The following is a 21,124-nucleotide window of genomic DNA, read 5'->3' on the forward strand; positions in this document are numbered from 1 at the left end:
CGAGACCTGTCTCTATAAAAAATACAAAAATTAGCTGAGCATGGTGGTGTGCACCTGTACTCCCAGCTACTCGGGAGGCTGAAGTGGGAGGATCACCTGAGTCAAGGAAGTCGAGGCTGCAGTGAGCCATGATCACACCACTGGACTCTAGCCTGACTGACAGAGTGAGACCCCATCTCAAAAAACCCCACAATTTTTAATTAAAATTTTTAATAGTTCAAAAAAATAAAAGTTCTCTATGAGGTCTGCCATGGCAAAATGCCATAGTTAGAGTTAAGAACACAGCTGTACTTCAGAGGCTGGATTCTGGGGCCACACTGCACAGGCTAGAATACCAGTTCTGCTGTCATCACTTCTGGGACCCTAGCAATTCCTTTACCTCTCTGAGCTTCCATTTCGTTGCCTGTAAATCAGGAGATAATATTAGAGTACCTATCTCATAGGGCTGTTAGGACAAAACAAGCCTATGCACATAATTTTTAGAGATATTAAAAAATATTTAATTACCCACTCAAAAATTCATCCATGTGAATAAAATTACTGAGTTTTACATGGGAGAGGTCTTCTATATGTGACTTAATGAGTTAAATGCATCTCCTTCAGTCTTTATGGACAAACTCTGGCATGAAATTTTACAATAATAAAAGAATCTTCCAATTCAATTTTGCTCCTGTTGTCAAGTTTTCTTATAAATACAGAAAACCAAGACTTTTTTTTTTTAAAAAAAAAGGCACATCACATCTGCAGTAACTTAGGTATGGATTATTCTGTACGTAAACATAGCAGATTTTTATATCCCAGATCAATTTTATCCTTTTTGCAATGAACAAAGTTAATCCAGGACACAATACATTTGTAAAATCAGAATTATCTGCTCACATAACAATTTATTACAAGATAAGGCAGACACTGGAATAAATATAAGATTGAGCGTAACAAAGTATCTCTCTTTCTACCTGGAAACTCAATAGAGAATAATGACTAAAAGTTCTGTCCTAGGAATCAGATACCTCAGTTTTAGAATACTGCTCAATCCTTAGTAACTGTCTGACCTTGGGCAAGTTACTTCACCACTGCCAATCTTAATTTCCTCTTTCATAAAACACTACCTAACACAGTGAATTGCTGTTACAATTAAATGTGACAATGTATACAAACCCGGCTTGGCTCTTTGCACATAATAAGAACTCAACATACACTCTCTCGTATCCCAATCAGAATCTTTTCATCTGTCTTTCAAAAATAGATATACAGTGCTAACAGAAGATCTGCTGGATTGAAATAAAGGTAAACTGATAATAGTCCTAGGAACAACGAATTCATTTGTGCCACACCAAACTGCTATATTATGCTTCTTTTTATTTAGGCGTAGATTACTTTTTCTAAACTTGACTAGATTCAACTAAATGAAATGTCCATAAGGAATAAAGCAAGTATCTCTACAATCTGACCAGGGAAATTTATAATAGGATCATAAAGCTTGCACAACTCTAAGGGACAATGACCACATGTAAAAGATGCTTCCCCATCTGTTTATGAGAGAGAAGAAGGGACAAACACGAGAAACACTTCACCGGTCTTTGTGAATCCTTCCCTAAACTGCTAACTCTACCTCCTCTCTCTCAAGGCCTCACGGACTTACTAGCATTCCAGATAAATTTCTTATGTGTGTAAAACATGAAGACCAATTCATTCATATAATACACACACACACACACACACACACACACACACACATTTTAGACAAGGTCTTGCTCTGTGGCCCAGGCTAGAGTGCGGTGGCGTAGTGCAATCTCAGCTCACTGCAACCTCCGCATCACCAGCTCAGTTGATCCTCCCACCTCAGCCTCCTGAGTAGCTAGGACTACAGGCATGCACCACCATGCCCAGCTAATTTTTCTGGTTTTAGTAAAGATGGAGTTTCTCCATGTTGCCCAGACTGACAATTAATATTTTTATCACTAGTTACAAGGTTTAAAGTTACATATTTAAAAACATCCTCCCTCCCAAGGAAAACAGGATTAAACCTGTACCATAATAGTAATAATCTGATTCTGCTTTCAACTTCAGTCTCCTAAGAAAGTATATCATTACTGGCCGGGCGCGGTGGCTCACACCTGTAATCCCAGCACTTTGGGAGGCCGAGGCAGGCGGATCACGAGGTCAGGAGATTGAGACCATCCTGGCTAACACAGTGAAACCCTGTCTCTACTAAAAAAATATAAAAAATTAGCCGGGCATGGTGGCAGGTGCCTGTAGTCCCAGCTACTCAGGAGGCTGAGGCAGGAGAATGCTGTGAACCCTGGAGGAGAAAGTATATCATAAATATATCATTACTATTATTTTCCTATGCCTCTGACAACTGATTCAACAGACTGAAATGCCAATATTCTGCTGTACTTTCAATCTAAAGGACATAAAGCATATAACTTAAAGAATTCTCATTCCTTAGGAAAGTTATTCAGCTAAAAGCAAATAATTAAAAAAATAAACTGAGTTTTGTGTTTCCATGGGATTTGACACATTATCCTATTATCAATTGTTCTGAATGACAGTATTGAATCACATATTTCACTTCCCACCTCAACTTTTCCCCCACATTGAGGAAAAGACCACCTTTTTCTTTTAACGTAATTCCTCATCTGTCCTTTTCGTTGTCTCATTCCTAGTGGGTTACAATTTTCAGAAACAGCAACTGTGATGTCCCTTGGCTTGAAAAAGAGCTGTTTACCCATGAGTAATCTGCTTTAAAAAATATTAACCAATTATTTCATACACTTCATATTTGGTTACAGCAAACCACAATACCCCTGCTATTGAAATATTTGTGGGGAAAATGTTTAAGTTACATTAACGATTCTCCATAATCCTATATGCAATATCTCCACTCACTAGGTTAAAAGAATGTAAATTACAATGAGGAAAAAAGAGCTTCATGTCTTATCAAATCACAATACAAGTTTACAAAATTACAAAGGATACTAAACAAAGAATGTAACACAAATTCACGCTGATGGTAACAAAGAGCAGCTTATGGCAATGTCAGCCCTTCACTTAGCTTTGACTGAGTGTCCGCTTTGTGTCAGAATACAAAAATAGTCTTGTGTGGCAACGTTACTGTTGCATACAAGAAGAAAGCAAGTGGAAAGAAACAAGTATTTACTGAGACTCTACTTGCTTTCTCTATATTCTTTCATTTAACTTCCCATAAAAATTTTATGCAGTAGAGCCAATGTCCGTTTTATAATTAAGAAACTGAAGCTCAAAGCAAATGTGTAAAATCAGTCTGTATGTGATAAACTGCAATTCATACATAATTGTAAAGCCAAGCACTTATTTGCTATCTTACAATTCCATATAAATGCAAGCTAAGATTACCCCAGAACAATACTCAAGCTTTCTTCCCCAGAAGTAAATTCTAAAAGGCATATCTACATATTTGTCCTTAATACCTTGTCTACCACTCCTATATTCAATGTCCTCTTCCTAATAATCCCATCACAATTGCCCTGTGGGAACACGTGAAAAATACCTATGACAGTGAGAGTTCCATTTTAGGGGACCCACTAGAGCATTTCCTGGCCTGGTTCCCTCAATCCTCAGAACTCGAGTTTATTCTTTCAAAAGACCAGCACTCAAAACTGTGTCACAAACAGGCAAAACAGAAGATGTGCCCTCTGCCTCTAACCATGATTATGTGTACCACAGTAAATTTAGAAATTTTCAGGCTTGACACAAATGTCTGAAAGAGTTATTCAGATTTCAGATTTATTGATCCAAAATAAATGTATCTTTGGATACACAGTGGGATTGCTTAGTAAGTCTTATTTATATGGTCATATCAGGGACTAGAATATGAAATAACTCACAGTAAGGTTAACATTCTTAATCTTGGATTCTGTTTACGTATTAAGAATCTAATACCTCACCGTATTTTTAAAAAGATAATTAGCAGATTTAAATAATACAAGAGAGTACATTTTTTAAAAGTAAAGTACAAATGTAAAGCCTATAAATACAATTATTATACTTAACAGTTTTCTAGCTTGGTCAGTTGAGAATGAGGAGTAAGAAGGACTCCCTAAATCTTTATCTCAAATATGGACCTACCTCCACATTTCAGTATTAAAACTGTACAAAGGGAAGCCATAGTTCTAATAATATATGAGTTTCAGATAACATGATAAAGATTCAAAGCAAAATCTGCCTGGTTACACAACCCATTTGTCTCAAATACCATTTTCATACAACCCCAAACTTAAGCCATGTATCTCACTGAAAACTACAGTATGTATGTATGTGTTTATGTATGTATGTATGTATGTATTTTGAGACAGGGTCCCCTCTGTCACCCAGACTGGAGTCCCATGAAGCGATTATGGCTCACTGCAACCTGTACCTCCCCACTCAAGTGATCCTTCTGCCTCAGCCTTCTAAGTAGCTAGGACCACAGGTGTGTGCCACCACCCCCAGCTAATTTTTTAATTTTTTGTAGAGACAGGATCTCACTTTATTGCCCAGGCTGGTCTCAAACTCTGAACTCAAGCAATCCTCCCACTTTGGCCTCCCAAAGTGCTAAGATTAGAGATATGAGTCACTGCACCTAACCTAACCCATAGATTGTTTTGAACAATTGAAGTGAGTCTAAAAGTAAACGCAAATGTGTAATGCTTTTATTAGACAGGCAGACCTGGGCATTACGTAAAGCCTTGCATCATTGTAAAAAAGTATATGAAATTTTTTTGTTCTAGTTTTTTGCTTTTTCCACCTAATTTAAGCATCTTCAATGTATTTCTTAAGGCCTTGGAAGAGTGAAAGCTTCCATACAGGTGCTTTTCCTGGAATTCTAATAAAACACAATTAATAAGTACATAACATATATATATGTTATGTGTATATCTACCACTATTGTACAGAATAACTGTTAAAACAGTCCCAATTTTATCAGGTAAATGCACACTACTCTAACCTTCCTGAAAGCAGTTGGAACATAAGCAGACAAGTCATCAACGTAAGAGTACTCAGTGTCAGCGGAGATTATTTCCAAAGGCACAATCACTCTCATTCTGGGCCTCTCTTCTCTGTTTTAAGGATACAAGTATGGAATTTTGTCATCTTTGTTTTTTATGAAAATGCTACACTGAGACTTGGTTAAAAGATCCCAATTCAAGGGTGCCTGTAATCCTAGCTACTCAGGAGGCTGAGCCAGGAGAATTGCTTGAACCTGGGAGGCAGAGGTTGCAGTGAGCCGAGATCACGCATTGCACTCCAGCCTGGACAACACAGCAAGACTCCGTCTCAAAAAAAAAAAAAAAATACCAATTCAGTTTTTATATGGACAACTAATGGTAAAAATGCAGAAGGGAAGTATTCTGGCAGGAAAAGGAAAGACATTAATGAAACAAAACCAAGTGAATCAGATTTTCAAGGCTTCATTGAATTTTCAACTAATTTTTGCAAATAGTAAGGAAGGTGTGAGAAACGACTTTTCTTAACCTAGCTCATTTATAGATGATATATAAATAGACAATGTGACAAACTAAATCAAGAGGTCCAATGAAGTTCTCCAGTAGCTAAAACTTCTTTGGTCCTTATTAAGAAGCTATGGCATTCCAGGAATTTATCCTAAAGCAATTAAGATTTATACATATATGTAATGAAAAGGATATTCTTTATACTACTGTTTATAAAATGGTACAAAAATAGCCTAAATGGCCTACAACAGGTGACTGATTTTAAAAAATGATTTCTATATAAATAATTCTTAGAAGCCTTTAAAATGAGATTATATAAAAATATTCACTGACAATAAAATGTTACTACATAAAGTAGAAAAATAAACAAATAATATGATGGAATGATCTCATTTTATGTAAAATGGATTGCGTACACAGGTTCACTGGGTCTAACAGCACTGTCCAACAGAACTTTCTGTGATAACAAAAATTTCTATGTCTACACTCTCCATTATTATAACCAATAGCCAGATACAGTCATTAAGCATTTAAAACATGGCTAGTGCAACTGAGAAACTACATTTTTAATTTTTAAAATTGTAATTAATTTTAATTTAATGGCTATCACACTGGACCATGTACGTCTAAATAGACAGAAAACAAGGTGTGACAGTTATCATCAGTGTATTTTCTCATTTTTCTTTAATGGGCAACTATCACTTCTAATAATACTGTTAAGGAAAAGCCCAGAAAGTTGTTAACCTTCAAAATACTATATTTAAAATAACAGGGGATAGCCGGGCGCAGTGGCTCATGCCTGTAATCCTAGCACTTTGGGAGGCCGAGGCGGGTGGATCGCCTGAGGTCAGGAGTTTGACACCAGCCTGGCCAAAATGGCGAAACCGCATCTCTACTAAAAATACAAAACATAGCCATGAGTGGTGGCGGGTGCCTACAGTCCCAGCTATTCGGGAGGCTGAGGCAGCAGAATTGCTTGAACCCAGGAGGCAAACGTTCCAGTGAGCTGAGATCGTGCCATTGCACTCCAGCCTGGGTGACAGAGTGAGACTCCGTCTCGAAAAATAATAATAAATAAATAAATATCAGGGGATAAGAATGTACCAAAGGCAGTTCAACACTCATTCCACATTTCTTTCCCCCATCCCCAATCCCGTGCCATTCCAAGTTCCAGGATGTTAACTTCATCAAAGGACAAGTAACCATGGAAGTGGTCAGATAATTTTTTAAACTAAAAGACTTTGTAAAAGGAAAGGAAACACATCTTTCTAAACAGCAGACATACAAAAGGAAGTTATAAGGAAATTAGCAGAGAGATATTACTTTAGGAGTAAGTTACACTTGGTTTAAATTTTTGTAGACAGGTTAGTTTTTTGGTTTGGGGGGAAAGGGGTTTGGTGAAGATTATTTTCCACCTTAAGTTTGCTAAATATGATACGGTTTTAAAAGCTAAGCTAAAAATAATTTAAAAGAATTAATTTGGCAGACTTACAGAATGAAATTAACCTTTTATACGTATTATGTATTCTTAAATAAAGCCCACTATGTGAAGAGAACCTTCATTTCTCAATCAAGAAAACATTTCCACTATAACAACTTTCTATCAGCTCTACAGACTGTGGCAAAGTAACAACTTTCTCCTTCTTCACTGGTAAAGTGGTAGATAATCTGAATCATCTGCCTCACACATGGGACACAAATATTAGTGACATTGCTTGGCTAAGTCCTTTGAGAGGCCTCGAGGGAAAACCCTTTACAATATTACATATCAACTATCCATAGCAATTTTTATAAATTTACCACCATCACCTTATTTTTTCTTATCCCTCCCTACCTCAACTCCTCAGCTCCTGAGAGGGGCAATTCATGGGTTTAATCTGTAAGTTAACAAGAAAAAATGTTTTACTATCCTCTACAGAAAACCCATTATAACCAAAAGTTAATGCATGATCAGAATCAATATTCAACTGCCCATCGTAATGAAGAATACGCAGTTACTTGACAAATGGAAGATAATCTAAACATAATTTGCATATGACTATAAAATGTGTTTTATATTTGTATATGAATATTGAAGTGTCTGACATACTGCAAGTTCACATTACTTTAAAATAAAGGAATCTCAAGATATCACCTAATCAAGAAGTAGAAAATTAATCAGCTTCCTTATCCATGTAACACAGACTAATTTAAAGTCAGACAGAATCAAGCCTTCTTCCTGTGAACTGCTTTGTCACTTCACACGTTTCTTGAATATAATTAGACATCAGTGATAGACAATAAGAATACGTATGAAAGTGGACAAGATTATTGTTAGTTCCTATCACAGAGAACGTGGTACATGCTTAAGTTCACACCTTACCTGATTCAGTTTAAGAAACTGGCACCTCATCCTGTGGTTGTGTTAGAAAGTAAACATACTCAGTGGACAGAGAACTACTCTACTTCTAGACGCCAAGAAGAACAGGAAGTTTACAATATACTAGAACTATAAAGACCAGTCTTTGAGTCTTTAATCTGTTTGTATTTCCTGTCTCCTAATACTGGGAATATGAAAAGTATGAGAATTCTACTAAAGCCAGTAAGATGAAGAAATAGCTAAAAGAACATCTGTGAGTCTTTTGATCCTTAAAAAGCAGATAATATTCACAATGCTAACAGAACACATTAAAGGAAAACACAAACCAAAAAAAATTTAAGTATTGGGAATTAATAAGTCTTCGTTTGTGGAAAGATTTCAGGCAACAAGCTATTAAAAACAGCCTATTTCCCTAAATTTTGGAAATATACTTGCCAATAGCAGGGGCAAACAACGTCATCTCAGAAATAACTGTGCATATTTTAGATAATTATTTTCTAATTAGTTAAAGTCCACCTGGCTTTTACTGTTAAATCTTAAAAATGAGTCATATAATATATTCAATTTTTCACATGGAATAGCTGATTCTTTCATTTTAATCCTTAAAAATATATCCTAAGCAAATTAGAAAGCACTTGAAGCAGCAGCCCTCACACCAGAAACTGCTTTCCTGAATTTCCACAGTGTAATTAAAACGATGTTATTTCTCTATATACTGCTTTTAACCTAAGAATAATTGTCAAGCAGAAATCTTATTATTCCAAAGCTGATGAAACACCAAATACTTTGCTATTTTAACTGATAAATTAGACTTCACCAAACTTAAAAACCTTTGCCTGTATAAAGATACCATTAAGAAAATGAAAGGCAAAGCAAAGATTGGGAAATAGCATTCACAATACACACACCCAACAAAGACCCATTGTTACAGCACAAAAAGAATTCTCACAAATCAGTAACAGCAAAAAATAAAAATAAAACCAAAGATGGCCAAAAGATATGGACACTTCACAAAAAATATACATGAATGACCACTGTACATAAAAATATTCTCAACATGCTCAGCCATTAGGGCAATGCAGCTTCTTTTACAGTCTAATGTGCACTTAGCATTCCACCCAGCAATCCCACTCTCAGGGATCCATCCAAGAGAAGTGAAAAAACATGTCCACACCGAGACATACATCCAGCGTTATAACAGCTACAAACTGCAAACAAGCGAAACAACCACCAACTGTGCTACATCCATACAATGAAACACCATACAACAACAAAAAGGAACTACCGATATGCACACACAATATAAACTCACAAACGTTTAGCCAAATGGACCTTGGGAAAAAATAAAAGACAACTCTATTAACTAGAATCATACATGAAAGGGAGTAAATTACTACTAAGCTTACAGAAATAAAAGATTATAAAGGAATATTATGAACAACTAAATGAGAAAACTGGATAGCCACATGCAAAGGCATGACGTTGGACCCTTCACCTCACATCATATCCAAACATCAATTCCAAATGCATCAGACCTAAATACGTTTGAGTTACAACTCCTAGATGACAACAGAGTTAAATCATGATCTAGGGTTCGACAATGGATTCTCAGATAAGATACCAAAGCACAGGCAACGAAAGCAGAAACAGACTTTTTAATGTTAACCATTAATCAAATCACCAAAATGTAAAACTTCTGTGCTTCAAAGGACAATATCAAGAAAGTGAAAAGACAACACATAGAATGGGAGAAAGTATTTGCAAATCATTTTTCTAGTAAGAAACTTTTATCTATTATAACTCAATAATGAAAAGATAGCCAATTTAATAATGGACAAAGATAGGAATAGACGTTTCCCCAAAGAATACATACAAACGGCAAACATGCACATGAAAAGATGCTCAACATCATTACTCATCAGGCAAATGCAATTAAAACCACACTGAGGTTCTGGTACAGAGTAGGCATTTTACTCGGAGCAAGCACAGAGGTTTATTATGCCAGGGATACGGTGCAAAGTAAGGCAGAGAAGGTTCCTGTGTTTATATTCAGGCACAAAGTTGGGAAGAGTACACAGATGGCAAACAAACAAGTAAATGTATGATTAAATAAGGATATAATTCCAGGTAATAAGTGCTATGGTGTAAAATAAAACATGATAAAAGAGTAATCAAACAAACAGGGCAGGGCAAGAAATTATGACAGCTTTGTCAGGGCACAACTCAGATGAATTCACATTATTAGTGAAAAATCTGGGGAAAGAGTACCCCAGGCAGAACAAGTTTGGTGCATTACAGAGACAAAAAGGCCACTGTTGCTGGAAGGTGGAGAGAAAGGAGAGAATTATAGGGACACGAGGATGAAGTCCATGATGTAGACGGAAGCCAGACCAAGGAGGGCCCTGATGATGAGTCCGGGTGTTATTTAAGTATACCTGGAATTATGTGGAGCATTTTTAAACAAGCACATAGTGTGATCTAATCATGGGTAGCTTCACGAACACACAAGCTGTGCAGTTGCACACGGCCCCAATGCTCTGCTGTCACCATCTTAAATTCTTAGCAATCTTATCTCTTAACTTGTATTTTGTACGTAACATTCAATGGGACAATGAATGGAGCATACACATGAACAGAGGAGACGTGTTGGGTAGCAGTATATGCACACAGAATTAATTCAGAAGAGTTTGTGGACAGCTATAGAAACATATTATCAGAAGACTTCTCTCAGAAAGAGTATTAAGGTCTCCGTTGAAGGCATGAGATGGTTCAAAGAATATTAACAGTAATCAATTTTCGAAGGGATCCAGAATCAAAATCAAGCTCATTTTTACTTTCTTCTCTTCCTCACCCACATGGCTCCCAGCCCCGCTATATCAATTTACTCTCAGTTGTAGATTCCTATGTATAGTGGTGAGGCCCGAGGGGCCAAGTCCATACTAGGAAACATCTCTGAGACTAAAGCTAACTGATTAAGGGTCAACATCTAACTCAAAGTGGGGCATCAGATTCTTTGCATCTCAGGTTTAGCAACAAGAGTGGACTTGAAGCCAAGACCTTACAGCAACTTTAAGGGAGGATTCTAAAGAGAAAGTTGACATACCTCTGCTGCTAAAGTTCTTGGAGCTGGCTTGGTTGTTTACTTCAAAATTCTTGGTTTTCCTGAATGGTGTGTTTCTGCCTCCAACTTTACATGCAGTATTTACTATAACTTCAAATATTTATCTGATCCTTTACAAGAGACCTCTAGTTTATAAACGATATCTTTCATTAGCTAACTCCACTACTAGGTTCTAGACCCTCCTAGTCTAGCTGATCCTGCTGCTACCCTTGGCCGAGAATGTATGTCCTGCTTCTAGTATCCTACTTTCTGATTAAATTTATTCAACTGAAAGTAGATTATTGTTTCATTAATACAGGTTTCAAGGCTTCTCACTGAGCAAAATCTCTAGCTATAGAATTTTTCTCATGTCAATAGGTTCAGTGGGAGCAGGGAAATAATCCTGTTTTCAGTCACAAATACTAATGAGGACAAATTCCCATACTGATCGAGTTTGTCATACATTCAATTATCTATGACAATAATATCCATGATGTGCTGAATGTTGTCATCTTTCCCCACTCCGATTAACCCATTAACCTATCCCTCTCAACATGGATAAGTTTCTTCTTCCTAGTCTAATTTGAAATAAGGCTATGGGGTTTCAATATCCTTTTCCTTTCTTTTCTTGGTCACTAAAAAAAAACCATAGGCCAAACAGCTCATTAGAGATCGAATAGTCTCAAAGCACTTCATACAGTAAACCTTTATAAATGGCCACTTGTTTCAGAAACAGATTCACCAGAAGCATAGACCTTATAATCTGCCCAAAGTCATAGGAATTAAAAGGTAGAAAAGAAAGAAATCTTGGGGCCCTAGTCTTCAGTTCAAAGTAAAATGTTTAATCATGCCTCATACTGCAGACAATAAAATTCCCCTTTTTAGATAAAAGAAACAATTTGGGGCCGGGCGTGGTGGCTCACGCCTATAATCCCAGCACTTTGGAAGGCCGCGGTGGGCGGATCACGAGGTCAGGAGATAGAGACCATCCTGCCTAACATGGTGAAACCCTGTCTCTACTAAAAATACAAAAAAAATTAGCTGGGCGTGGTGGCGGGCGCCTGTAGTCCCAGCTACTCGGGAGGCTGAGGCAAGAGAATGGCGTGAACCCGGGAGGCAGAGCTTGCAGTGAGCCAAGACCCCGCCATTGTACTCCAGCCTGGGAGTACAATGCAAGAACTCTGTCTCAAAGCAAGAACTCTGCCTCAAAAAAAAAAAAAAGAAGCAATTTGGTTGTCAAGTTACATGCTTTTCAAACATTTTTTATGTGGCACCTGATGACAAAGATTACAAAGAAAATGTTCAGTTTAAACAAATGTATAAGGACAAGGACTCTCCACACCTAATTTGATACAAAATTTATTTTCTTTAAGTTTCTTAGTAAGATAATTTACCCCAAATCTCAAAATACTTCAAAAACAATCATTTAAGCAGAAATAGGAGTCCACTACATTATCTGCTTTTTTATAATTATTTTAAGAATGCTTATAAGTATTATTCTTGTATATTTGCCAACATAAAAAACTGCTACTTATCCTAAGTGACCAAATCTTTAAGCATTTCCAAGAAAGCAGTTTTAATTGTATTGAAAACATTCTACTACTCTTTTCAGGAGATGCTCAACCTAGATAAATTTTGCAAAACTGTTGTAAGATGTTTTTATAATATATGTTTGCTATTGCTGCCCTAACAAATTATCACAAATCCAGTGGTTTAAAACAATAACAACAACAAACTTACTCTCCTACAGTTCTGGAGATCCTAAATCTGACATAAGTCTCATTGGGCTAAAATCAAGGTGTTGGCCAGGCGCAGTGGCTCACGCCTGTAATCCCAGCACTTTGGGAGGCCAAGGCGGGCGGATCACGAGGTCAGGAGATCGAGACCATCCTGGCTAACATGGTGAAACCCTGTTTCTACTAAAAATACAAAAACAAAATTAGCCGAGCGTGGTGGCGGCACCTGTAGTCCCAGCTACTCAGGAGGCTGAGGCAGGAGAATGGCGTGAACCCAGGAGGCCGAGCTTGCAGTGAGCCGAGATTGTGCCACTGCACCCCAGCCTGGGCGACACAGCGAGACTCTGTTTCAAGAAAAATAAAAATAAAAAAAAAAATCAAGGTGTCAGCAAGGCTGAATTCCTTACTGGTGACTTTCATGAAAACCTACTTCCTTGCCTTTTCCATCTTCTTGGGGCCACCCCCATTCCTTAGCTCACGGAACTCTTTCTCTCTTTTCAAAGCCAGCAATGGTGGCTTGAATCCATCTGAAATTATATCATCTGACTTTCTCTCTGCCTCCCTCTTCTACTTCTAAGGAATCTGGTGATTACTTTGGGTCCACCAAGACAATCCATGATAATCTTCCCATCTCAAATTAACTGATTAGCAACCATAATTCCATCTGTAACCTTAATTTCTGTTTGCAATGTAAAGTTAACATTCCCAGGTTCCAGGAGTTAAGATATGAACATCTTTCAACCATTATTTGCCTACCACATACAGCATGTCACTTCTTATAAAAAGTTTTTAAAGTATAACATTATATTTATATGGTTCTTTCTAATGGGAGATCCAACAGTACTCTCCAGGTACGCCAACTCCTATTTCATTGTTCTTTGCAGCAGACCACAGTGGCCCTCAATTACTCTAAGAGGAGCAAAGTCTTCAGTCTTCCCTATTGCTGATAACTCCATATCTTATCAGCCCAAAACTTAACAAGTCAACTGGATTATTTACCACCTAACTTCACACACACACAAACACACACACACACACACACACACGTTTTAGATATAAATTATATAGACTATATTATAATTTAAATATAAATTCTATAATACTGGCTGTTTTAACATTTTTTCTGAACCAAGATCTTATCTGGGTTGATATATTACATTTGATTGAATGAATCTGAGTTTTACCCAGTTGAATAATCACAAGCTAAGGTATGTCCCCTACTTTTCTAAGGCAAAGGAGGGGGAAGAAGAGATAAAGCATAATTTTATTTTTGCTCTCTCTCAGCAGAATCATAAAATATAATTTTATAACAAGGAGTCCCTGAAGTACAAATAATGGGAAAAAAAACTAGCAGAAATCCTATTACATATTAAATAATTAACTGAAGTTCTGAATTGGGATGGGAAAAATGGGAATTACAGCAAATTGCTTTTATTAGTTCATTTAGATAACCAACTTTAATTATGGTATTAAATAATACTATCTTTATATAGTCAGCTTAATTTCCCCTAAGAAGCCAATTTGCTTAGAGACTTTTTAGAAAAATACCATCAGATCTCTATTTTTTCTTGCATTTTCAGTAAATATAAAAGTATCTGGAACAATATAATGTAATACAAGAAGAAAACTATTTCTAATCATGTTATTTCACAATAATAAAAGCAGTTGCCAACTACTGAGCATATACTTTATTATATATATAATATACAGATATTGTACAAGGGTTCTTCATGTATATTATCTCATTTAATCCTCTAAACAACTGTATGACATACAGCTATTACCCTCATTCCCATTTTAATGCTGAAAGAAGTAAACAACTCACTCAAGGACCAGGTCTCTTTGACTCCAACCACTATTATGTAATGCCATTCAGCCAGAAAACAGTTATTTTTTTTAAGTCCTAATTGTTAGATTTCAAATAGCAGTTCGAATTTTGGGCTCCCAAGAAAGATATTCAGTGAGGAGCCCCTCAGTCTCTGCATACAAGACAAATTAAACCAAGAATTGTTTGAAAGTATAGAGAAAGAAAGTTGCAGGAGCTTTGCTTCTCTAATATAATGTCACTTGCTTGATTCAGCCTTTCTTACTCCCAAAAGCCTGCAGAACTGTTCTTTATCAAGGAAATTACAACTTAATCCTTTTCTTCCAGCAGTCTTTAGAAGGTATTCCATCATCTTCAAGCTGTCAATGTTGTAAATGAAAAGTCCTTTGCCTAATTTTTTTCCCTCTGTAGGCAACTTATTCCTTCTTTCTGGAAAAGTGCAATACACATCTTACTCAGTTTATCTTTTCTCATCAATCTCATATGGAGCTCCTTGAGCCTTTTCAATCTCAAGATAGGTTTTCCTTGCTTATCATTTGTTTAATTATTACTGATCTCTTCCATCAGACTTTTTTTTCTTTTTTCCCCTGCCTCTGAAACTCATACCACGTGTAAGGTTTAAAATGACATTGACGTTCCTAGATTTATTTACCTTTTTCTTCATGATTTCCATGTTTTAACATTTTTCTCTGTACATCTCACACGTAAGCTTCCAGGCTACTAACATGGTTTTTAATTCATCCACTAAATAGTTTCCTCTGAAAAAAAAATTAGGTGGTGGATTTTTTTTTATTTCGGTTTTGAGTTTTGGCCCCAGGAAATTTCGACCCCAGGAAATTTCTTCCCCACTTTATACTTTAATTTCTCTGGGAGATTTTTTTTTTTTTTTTCAGATATTTACCTGACTCCTTTAGGAGTCCTGGATATGTATTCTGATTGTTGTCTTAATCATTCCTTCTGGCTGAGATGGACTGTTATTTTTCACTTGGTTTGCTGGGCTTCATGTCTAGATGTTGGGGTATTCCACAGTGAGAATCCCACATGCGTTAGAACACTATACACCTCTGTTATCTTTAGAATGATTTGCTGTGGACGCCAGCAAGCTGTCTCTTCCCTAATGAGAGGCACCTGGAAGAGGCCTCCAGAGGGAACATACTCTGTCTCCTTCACTCTTGAGAATTGTAGAGAATAAGGAGAGATGGAGGTGTGGTATACATGTAAACTGTGTGAGGGCAGTGAGACTTAAATAAAGATTCAAGAGATTTATCAGTTTAGAAGCCCCATTCTGCAACTTCCATTTAGTAACCTTCTCAAGATCTCTGTTTTCAATTATACTAATTTGCAAGTAACAGAAACCATTGTCTACCTTAGACTGAAATGACAGGAGAGTAGAGGACCAACCTTAGAAACACATAAGAAGCTGTAGAGCTAAGAGCAGGAAGCACAACTGTCTTTTAGTAGGAAACATTATGACCAGGCCACTGCCCACACTGAAGCAAAAATCTGCTGCTATAAATGATTCCTTACTACAGCTAAGATTTTGCATTCAAAATTCTACATTTACAGAATGAAATGCATGACTGGACAAACCAAGACTATCCCTGACTGCCAAGAAGCAGAAGGAAGATTTGACACTACCAGTTTCCACATTCCTCTCAGCAAGGAGTGCCCACAGTTTAAAATCTCCAAAATCAGACAAAGAATTGGATACTAATTAGTCAAAATGAAAAAAATCACAAATGTCCATTGCGACTTCCAGATTTTTTTTTTTCTTTTTTTTTTTTTTTTTAAAGACGGAGTCTTGCTCTGTCGCCCAGGCTGGAGTGCAGTGGTGCAATCTCAGCTCACTGCAAGCTCCACCTCCCGGGTTCACGCCATTCTCCTGCCTCAGCCTCCCCAGTAGCTGGAACTACAGGCGCCCACCACCATGCCCGGCAAATTTTTTGTATTTTTAGTAGAGACAGTGTTTCACTGTGTTAGCCAGGATGGTCTCAATCTCCTGACCTCGTGATCCACCCATCTCAGCCTCCCAAAGTGCTGGGATTACAGGCGTGAGCCACCACACCGGCCAACTCCCAGATCTTATATCAGACTCCATGAAAGGTATGCTTATAATTTGCTTTTAAAATGAAATTCTCAAGCACTAACAGTCTCGAAAAACCATACAGGCTGGGTGCAGTGGCTCACGCCTGTAATCCCAGCACTTTGGGAGGCTGAGACAAGCGGATCACAAGGTCAAGAGATCAAGAGCATCCTGGCCAACATGGTCAAACCCTGTCTCTAATAAAAATACAAAAATTAGCTGGGCGTGGTGGCATGCGCCTGTAGTCCCAGCTACTTGGGAGGCTGAGGCAGGAGAATCACTTGAACCCAGGAGGCAGAGTTTGCAGTGAGCAGAGGTCACACCACTACACTCCAGCCTGGTGACAGAGCAAGACACAGTCTCAAAAAAGGAAAAAAAAAATCATATAGCATATATTCAGAAAAGCTATTTAGTGGTTTTGGAGACTATATTTGAGGGGTAGAGAGAAGCAAAGATAAATGAGTAAGTTCTAAAGGCAGAAAATGTGTTGATTTCTGAAGTAAATTCAATTCAACATTACAGTATAAAAACTGTCATCAACATTCCCAAGACCACAGTCTTAAGTAGTTTGTTTAATTATACAAGCATTTCAAGTTGATTTTTAAAATAATCTCAGTTTGAATTTTCTTCTTTTTGATGGTAAATAGCATCTATGAAAGAAACACATGGGTTCAAGATTTCTAAGTGGACTTTTTTTTTTTTTTTTTTTTGTGAGACAGAGTCTCGCTCTGTCGCCCAGGCTGGAGTGCAGTGGCGCCATCTCAGCTCACTTCAAGCTCCGCCTGCCGGGTTCACGCCATTCTCCTGCCTCAGCCTCCTGAGTAGCTGGGACAACAGGCACCCACCACCACACCCAGCTAATTTTTTTGTATTTTTAGTAGAGACGGGGTTTCACCGTGTTAGCCAGGATGGTCTCGATCTCCTGACCTCGTGCTCTGCCCATCTCAGCCTCCCAAAGTGCTGGGATTACAGACGTGAGCCACTGCACCTGGCCCTAAATGGACATTTTTAAGAAATGTCAATAAAGGACAAACAGAGGAAATGGGAATTCTGTACCACACAGCAGCATAATTCAGGCTGAGATTTTAGCACCAACAATAATAATAGTAATTAATAATGGCAATTAATATTCACTGAATGTGCACTGTACCTGGTACTCTTCTAAATATTTTATATGTACTAGCTTATCCTCTCAGGAACACTGTGAAGAACAGTATTCCCATTTTACATGTAAGGAAAGACAGAGGCCAAGAAAGTGGCCCATGGCCTCACACAGCTGGAAACTGGTGGGGTCAGGGCATAAGCCCGGAGCATGTGCTCTACAGCAACCTGCCCTGATGTCTCCCGTAAGCTGGTGGTAATGTGGCTTGGCTGGGCTCTAGCTTTTTAAAAATATCAAATGTATTTGCTGTTCTACCCCACATATAGAGATATGATTAATCTTTATAAAAATCAGGACAGTATTTCATCATCTAGGCAAAAACCTTTTAAAAATCAATTTTGTATACTAATCTCTCAAAAACTACTAGACTCCAACAAAAGGAAAAAAAACAAAAAAAAAACACAAAAACAAGATTTCCAATTTTTTTTATCCAGCTATCCCAAAGTAGAACTCTGCCTTACAGAGAAAAACTTCAGAATTCCTTAACCATATTCAAATCCAGAAAGTAAGATATATAAGCTATTACAGGTTTCAATGAACCTCAGAATAAACCTCCTAAGAGGTTTCTGAAAGCTAATTAAGTATACCGGGGTTTACAACCAATTTTGACTCCCATAATAACTATGATACATACTTTAATAGCAACTACATCCTCACTTATATTTTGAGTATAGTTTCAAAGGTGCCCTTCCCCTTCCCTCAACTTTTATAAGGCACAAGAACTTAAACAGAATGAAGACAATATGTGCCAAAGCCTACGGCGAATTGAGGAAGTAGAGTGCTGCAGGGATCCACTCATTAAAAATTCAAGCCCCATATCTAGTCCTTTATTTCAATAGAAGCTAGATAAAAAGAGCATTTACATTATGGATTTTTGAAAGAGGTATTAAGAGGAGGAGGAGAGAAATACTAATTTCAGTAAGATATTCAAAGGACTGATAAAATGAAAACTTCAGAGGTAGAGGCAGGAAAACAGAAGACTGAAGCCTGGAAAGGATAATATTTTAAGAAAGTGAGAACAGTATAAAATTCTGACTAATGACTGAGAAAAATCCAGTGGCTGTGACAACAAGGTGAAGCAAGAAGCAGTGACAGCAGAGAAGATGAAAGTCTAGAAGACTACGTAGGAAATACATTCCAAGCTCAATAATAGCTATCATTTACAAAAGCAAGTAACATAAGAGGCTTTGTAGTCAGAGAGAGGATGTTATAAGTTGAAGCTTCTCAAGGTAGTTTTATGTAATGACTTGGTCCAGGATGTGGCTATGTTAGTGAGAGACTTAGGAGGAAATGGGAGAGTCAATTGAAACTGGAAGATGTCAAAAAACTGAAAGGACAGGATATCCAAAGGTCATGTTAGTGGATGCTCAAGTAGCAAAGGATAATGACGGAAAACGGGATTTTTTAAAAAGTAGTTTTATGTCAGGCATTGCAATAATTTGAGGAATATTGAAAAATATATTAGAAGCTGCAATAGATGGCTATGAGGAGGAATCTTAATCATTATTAAGCACCACCACTATATCTTTTGAAATGACATGTATATTTTAGTTGCATCATTAAAAAACTGATTATGCCGAAGTGGATGACATCTGGGAAGACAATTATGTAAATCAACCTGCCATGGCTAAACAAACATCCACCATCTCAAGTATCAAGAAACAGATGATACACTCAAAAGAAATTATACTTGCCCTCTAGGAGCTTTTTAGATTTCAAAATAAAAAACTGTATACAGCAAAGCAAAATGTGAATATATATGAGAGAACAAAATGCTGATTGAATACAGCCTCGTTTCATCTAGATATCTAAAATGATTGAAAAGTCCAATTTGTTTGAAATTGCTTTCTCTCTAGACTATGGCACATGTTGAAACGATTAAGTTCTGAACTACTGTATTCAAAACACTCAAAACCCTATATAAGGGGGGTACTACTGAACTAGATGAGTTTCCTTGAATCAACCTCAAGGGTTCAAATGTCATCCAACTCAGTAGAATTTGTACTTTATAATGGCTCTTGTTGATGGTAGGATAGAAAATGTCCAGTCTTTAAAAGAGACTGTAAATTAACTAAATTTGACAATAGTAATCCATTAAAATTGAGTTCCACATCAGTAGGCGTTTGACTGCATTTGGAAAGTTAATATTGTGAATCTTCCCCTAAGTAACTTTAGATTACCATTTCTCTGTTTACCTTTTGATGGAAAAGAACTGCTTCTAGAAGAAGCAATAAACCCTTCCTTACCTATTCTGAGGAAACACTATTTGTACCACAAAAAAAGTAAGAATAAACCTTTATTTAAAATTTAGATATCATCAAATGCTACTTACCAATGCACACATCGATTTTCCCTTTAATAGCAGCTTCATGCAGAGGCGTATAGTTCCAGTTATCCCTGGCATTTGGATCAGCTCCTTGGCACAATAACAGACTCACAACCTCAGCATGGCCAAAAGAACAGGCATTATGAAGCGGGATGAGACCTCCATCATCACGAGCGTGGACATTAGCACCCATCTGTAGTAAATGTTCTACAACATCCTTCCTTCCAAAACCTAAAAAGAAACAAAAAAAGTCTTGTATATATATTTGATTTTGTAAAAAGAACCATTAGAATTTCTGTAACAATATCAACAAGTATGAACAACTGAAGTACTGCACTCTATAGTAAATGGTGTAAAACAAAAGAAACATTAGCTTCATTCAAACTGACTCATTTCACAGAATTTAGAACTAAGGAAGCTCTTCCTTTAGTCTTTGGGCTGTTCATTCAAAAAAACATTTTCTAAACACTTAAGATGTGCTGTGCAACAGTGCTAGAAACACAAAATAAATATGATAAGACTTGTCCAGGAACTCACTTTCCCCTCATGCTTCACAACACAAAACTGTATATAGAAACTCATCTGTACATTCATAGAAACAAAGGTTATTTAAATACTGCTGATAGGCTGGGCGCAGTGGCTCACACCCTCACAGCACTGTGTGAGGCCGAGGTGGGCGGGTCACCTGAGATCAGGAGTTCAAGACCAGCTGGGCCAACATGGTGACACCCCGTCTCTAATAAAAATACAAAAATTAGCCAGGCGTGGTGGCAGGCGCCTGTAATCCCAGCTACTTCGGAGGCTGAGGCACGAGAATCGCTTGAACCTGGGAAGCAGAGGTGGCAGTGAGCCGAGACCACGCCACTGCACTCCAGCCTGGGCAATAGTGTGAGACTCCTCAATAAAATAAAATAAAATAAAATAAAAATAAATAAATAAATACTGCTGATAACCGAATTTAAGACAAATCACAACACACAGCATTGTATTAGGGAAATTGGGGATGAATGTATGGGTATGAGAAATACGTGGTGAATGCTTGGTCAAAGGGAATTTTGA

At 37.3% G+C, this 21,124-nt stretch overlaps 1 protein-coding gene across 2 annotated transcripts in view; it reads right to left on the bottom strand.

The window, feature by feature from the left end:
• The window catches only part of TNKS (tankyrase), a 227,899-nt gene that overhangs the window by 183,814 nt on the left and 22,961 nt on the right, over positions 1 to 21,124 (bottom strand). For both annotated transcript variants that reach the window (XM_024251108.3, XM_054561190.2), the window contains exon 2: positions 20,072 to 20,296. In XM_024251108.3, coding sequence (XP_024106876.2) covers positions 20,072 to 20,296 — 225 coding nt within the window. The remainder of the gene's footprint in view (positions 1 to 20,071; positions 20,297 to 21,124) is intronic.

Source organism: Pongo abelii, chromosome 7 (assembly GCF_028885655.2).
Source record: "Pongo abelii isolate AG06213 chromosome 7, NHGRI_mPonAbe1-v2.0_pri, whole genome shotgun sequence".
In the NCBI taxonomy this organism is placed as follows: Eukaryota; Metazoa; Chordata; class Mammalia; order Primates; family Hominidae; genus Pongo; species Pongo abelii.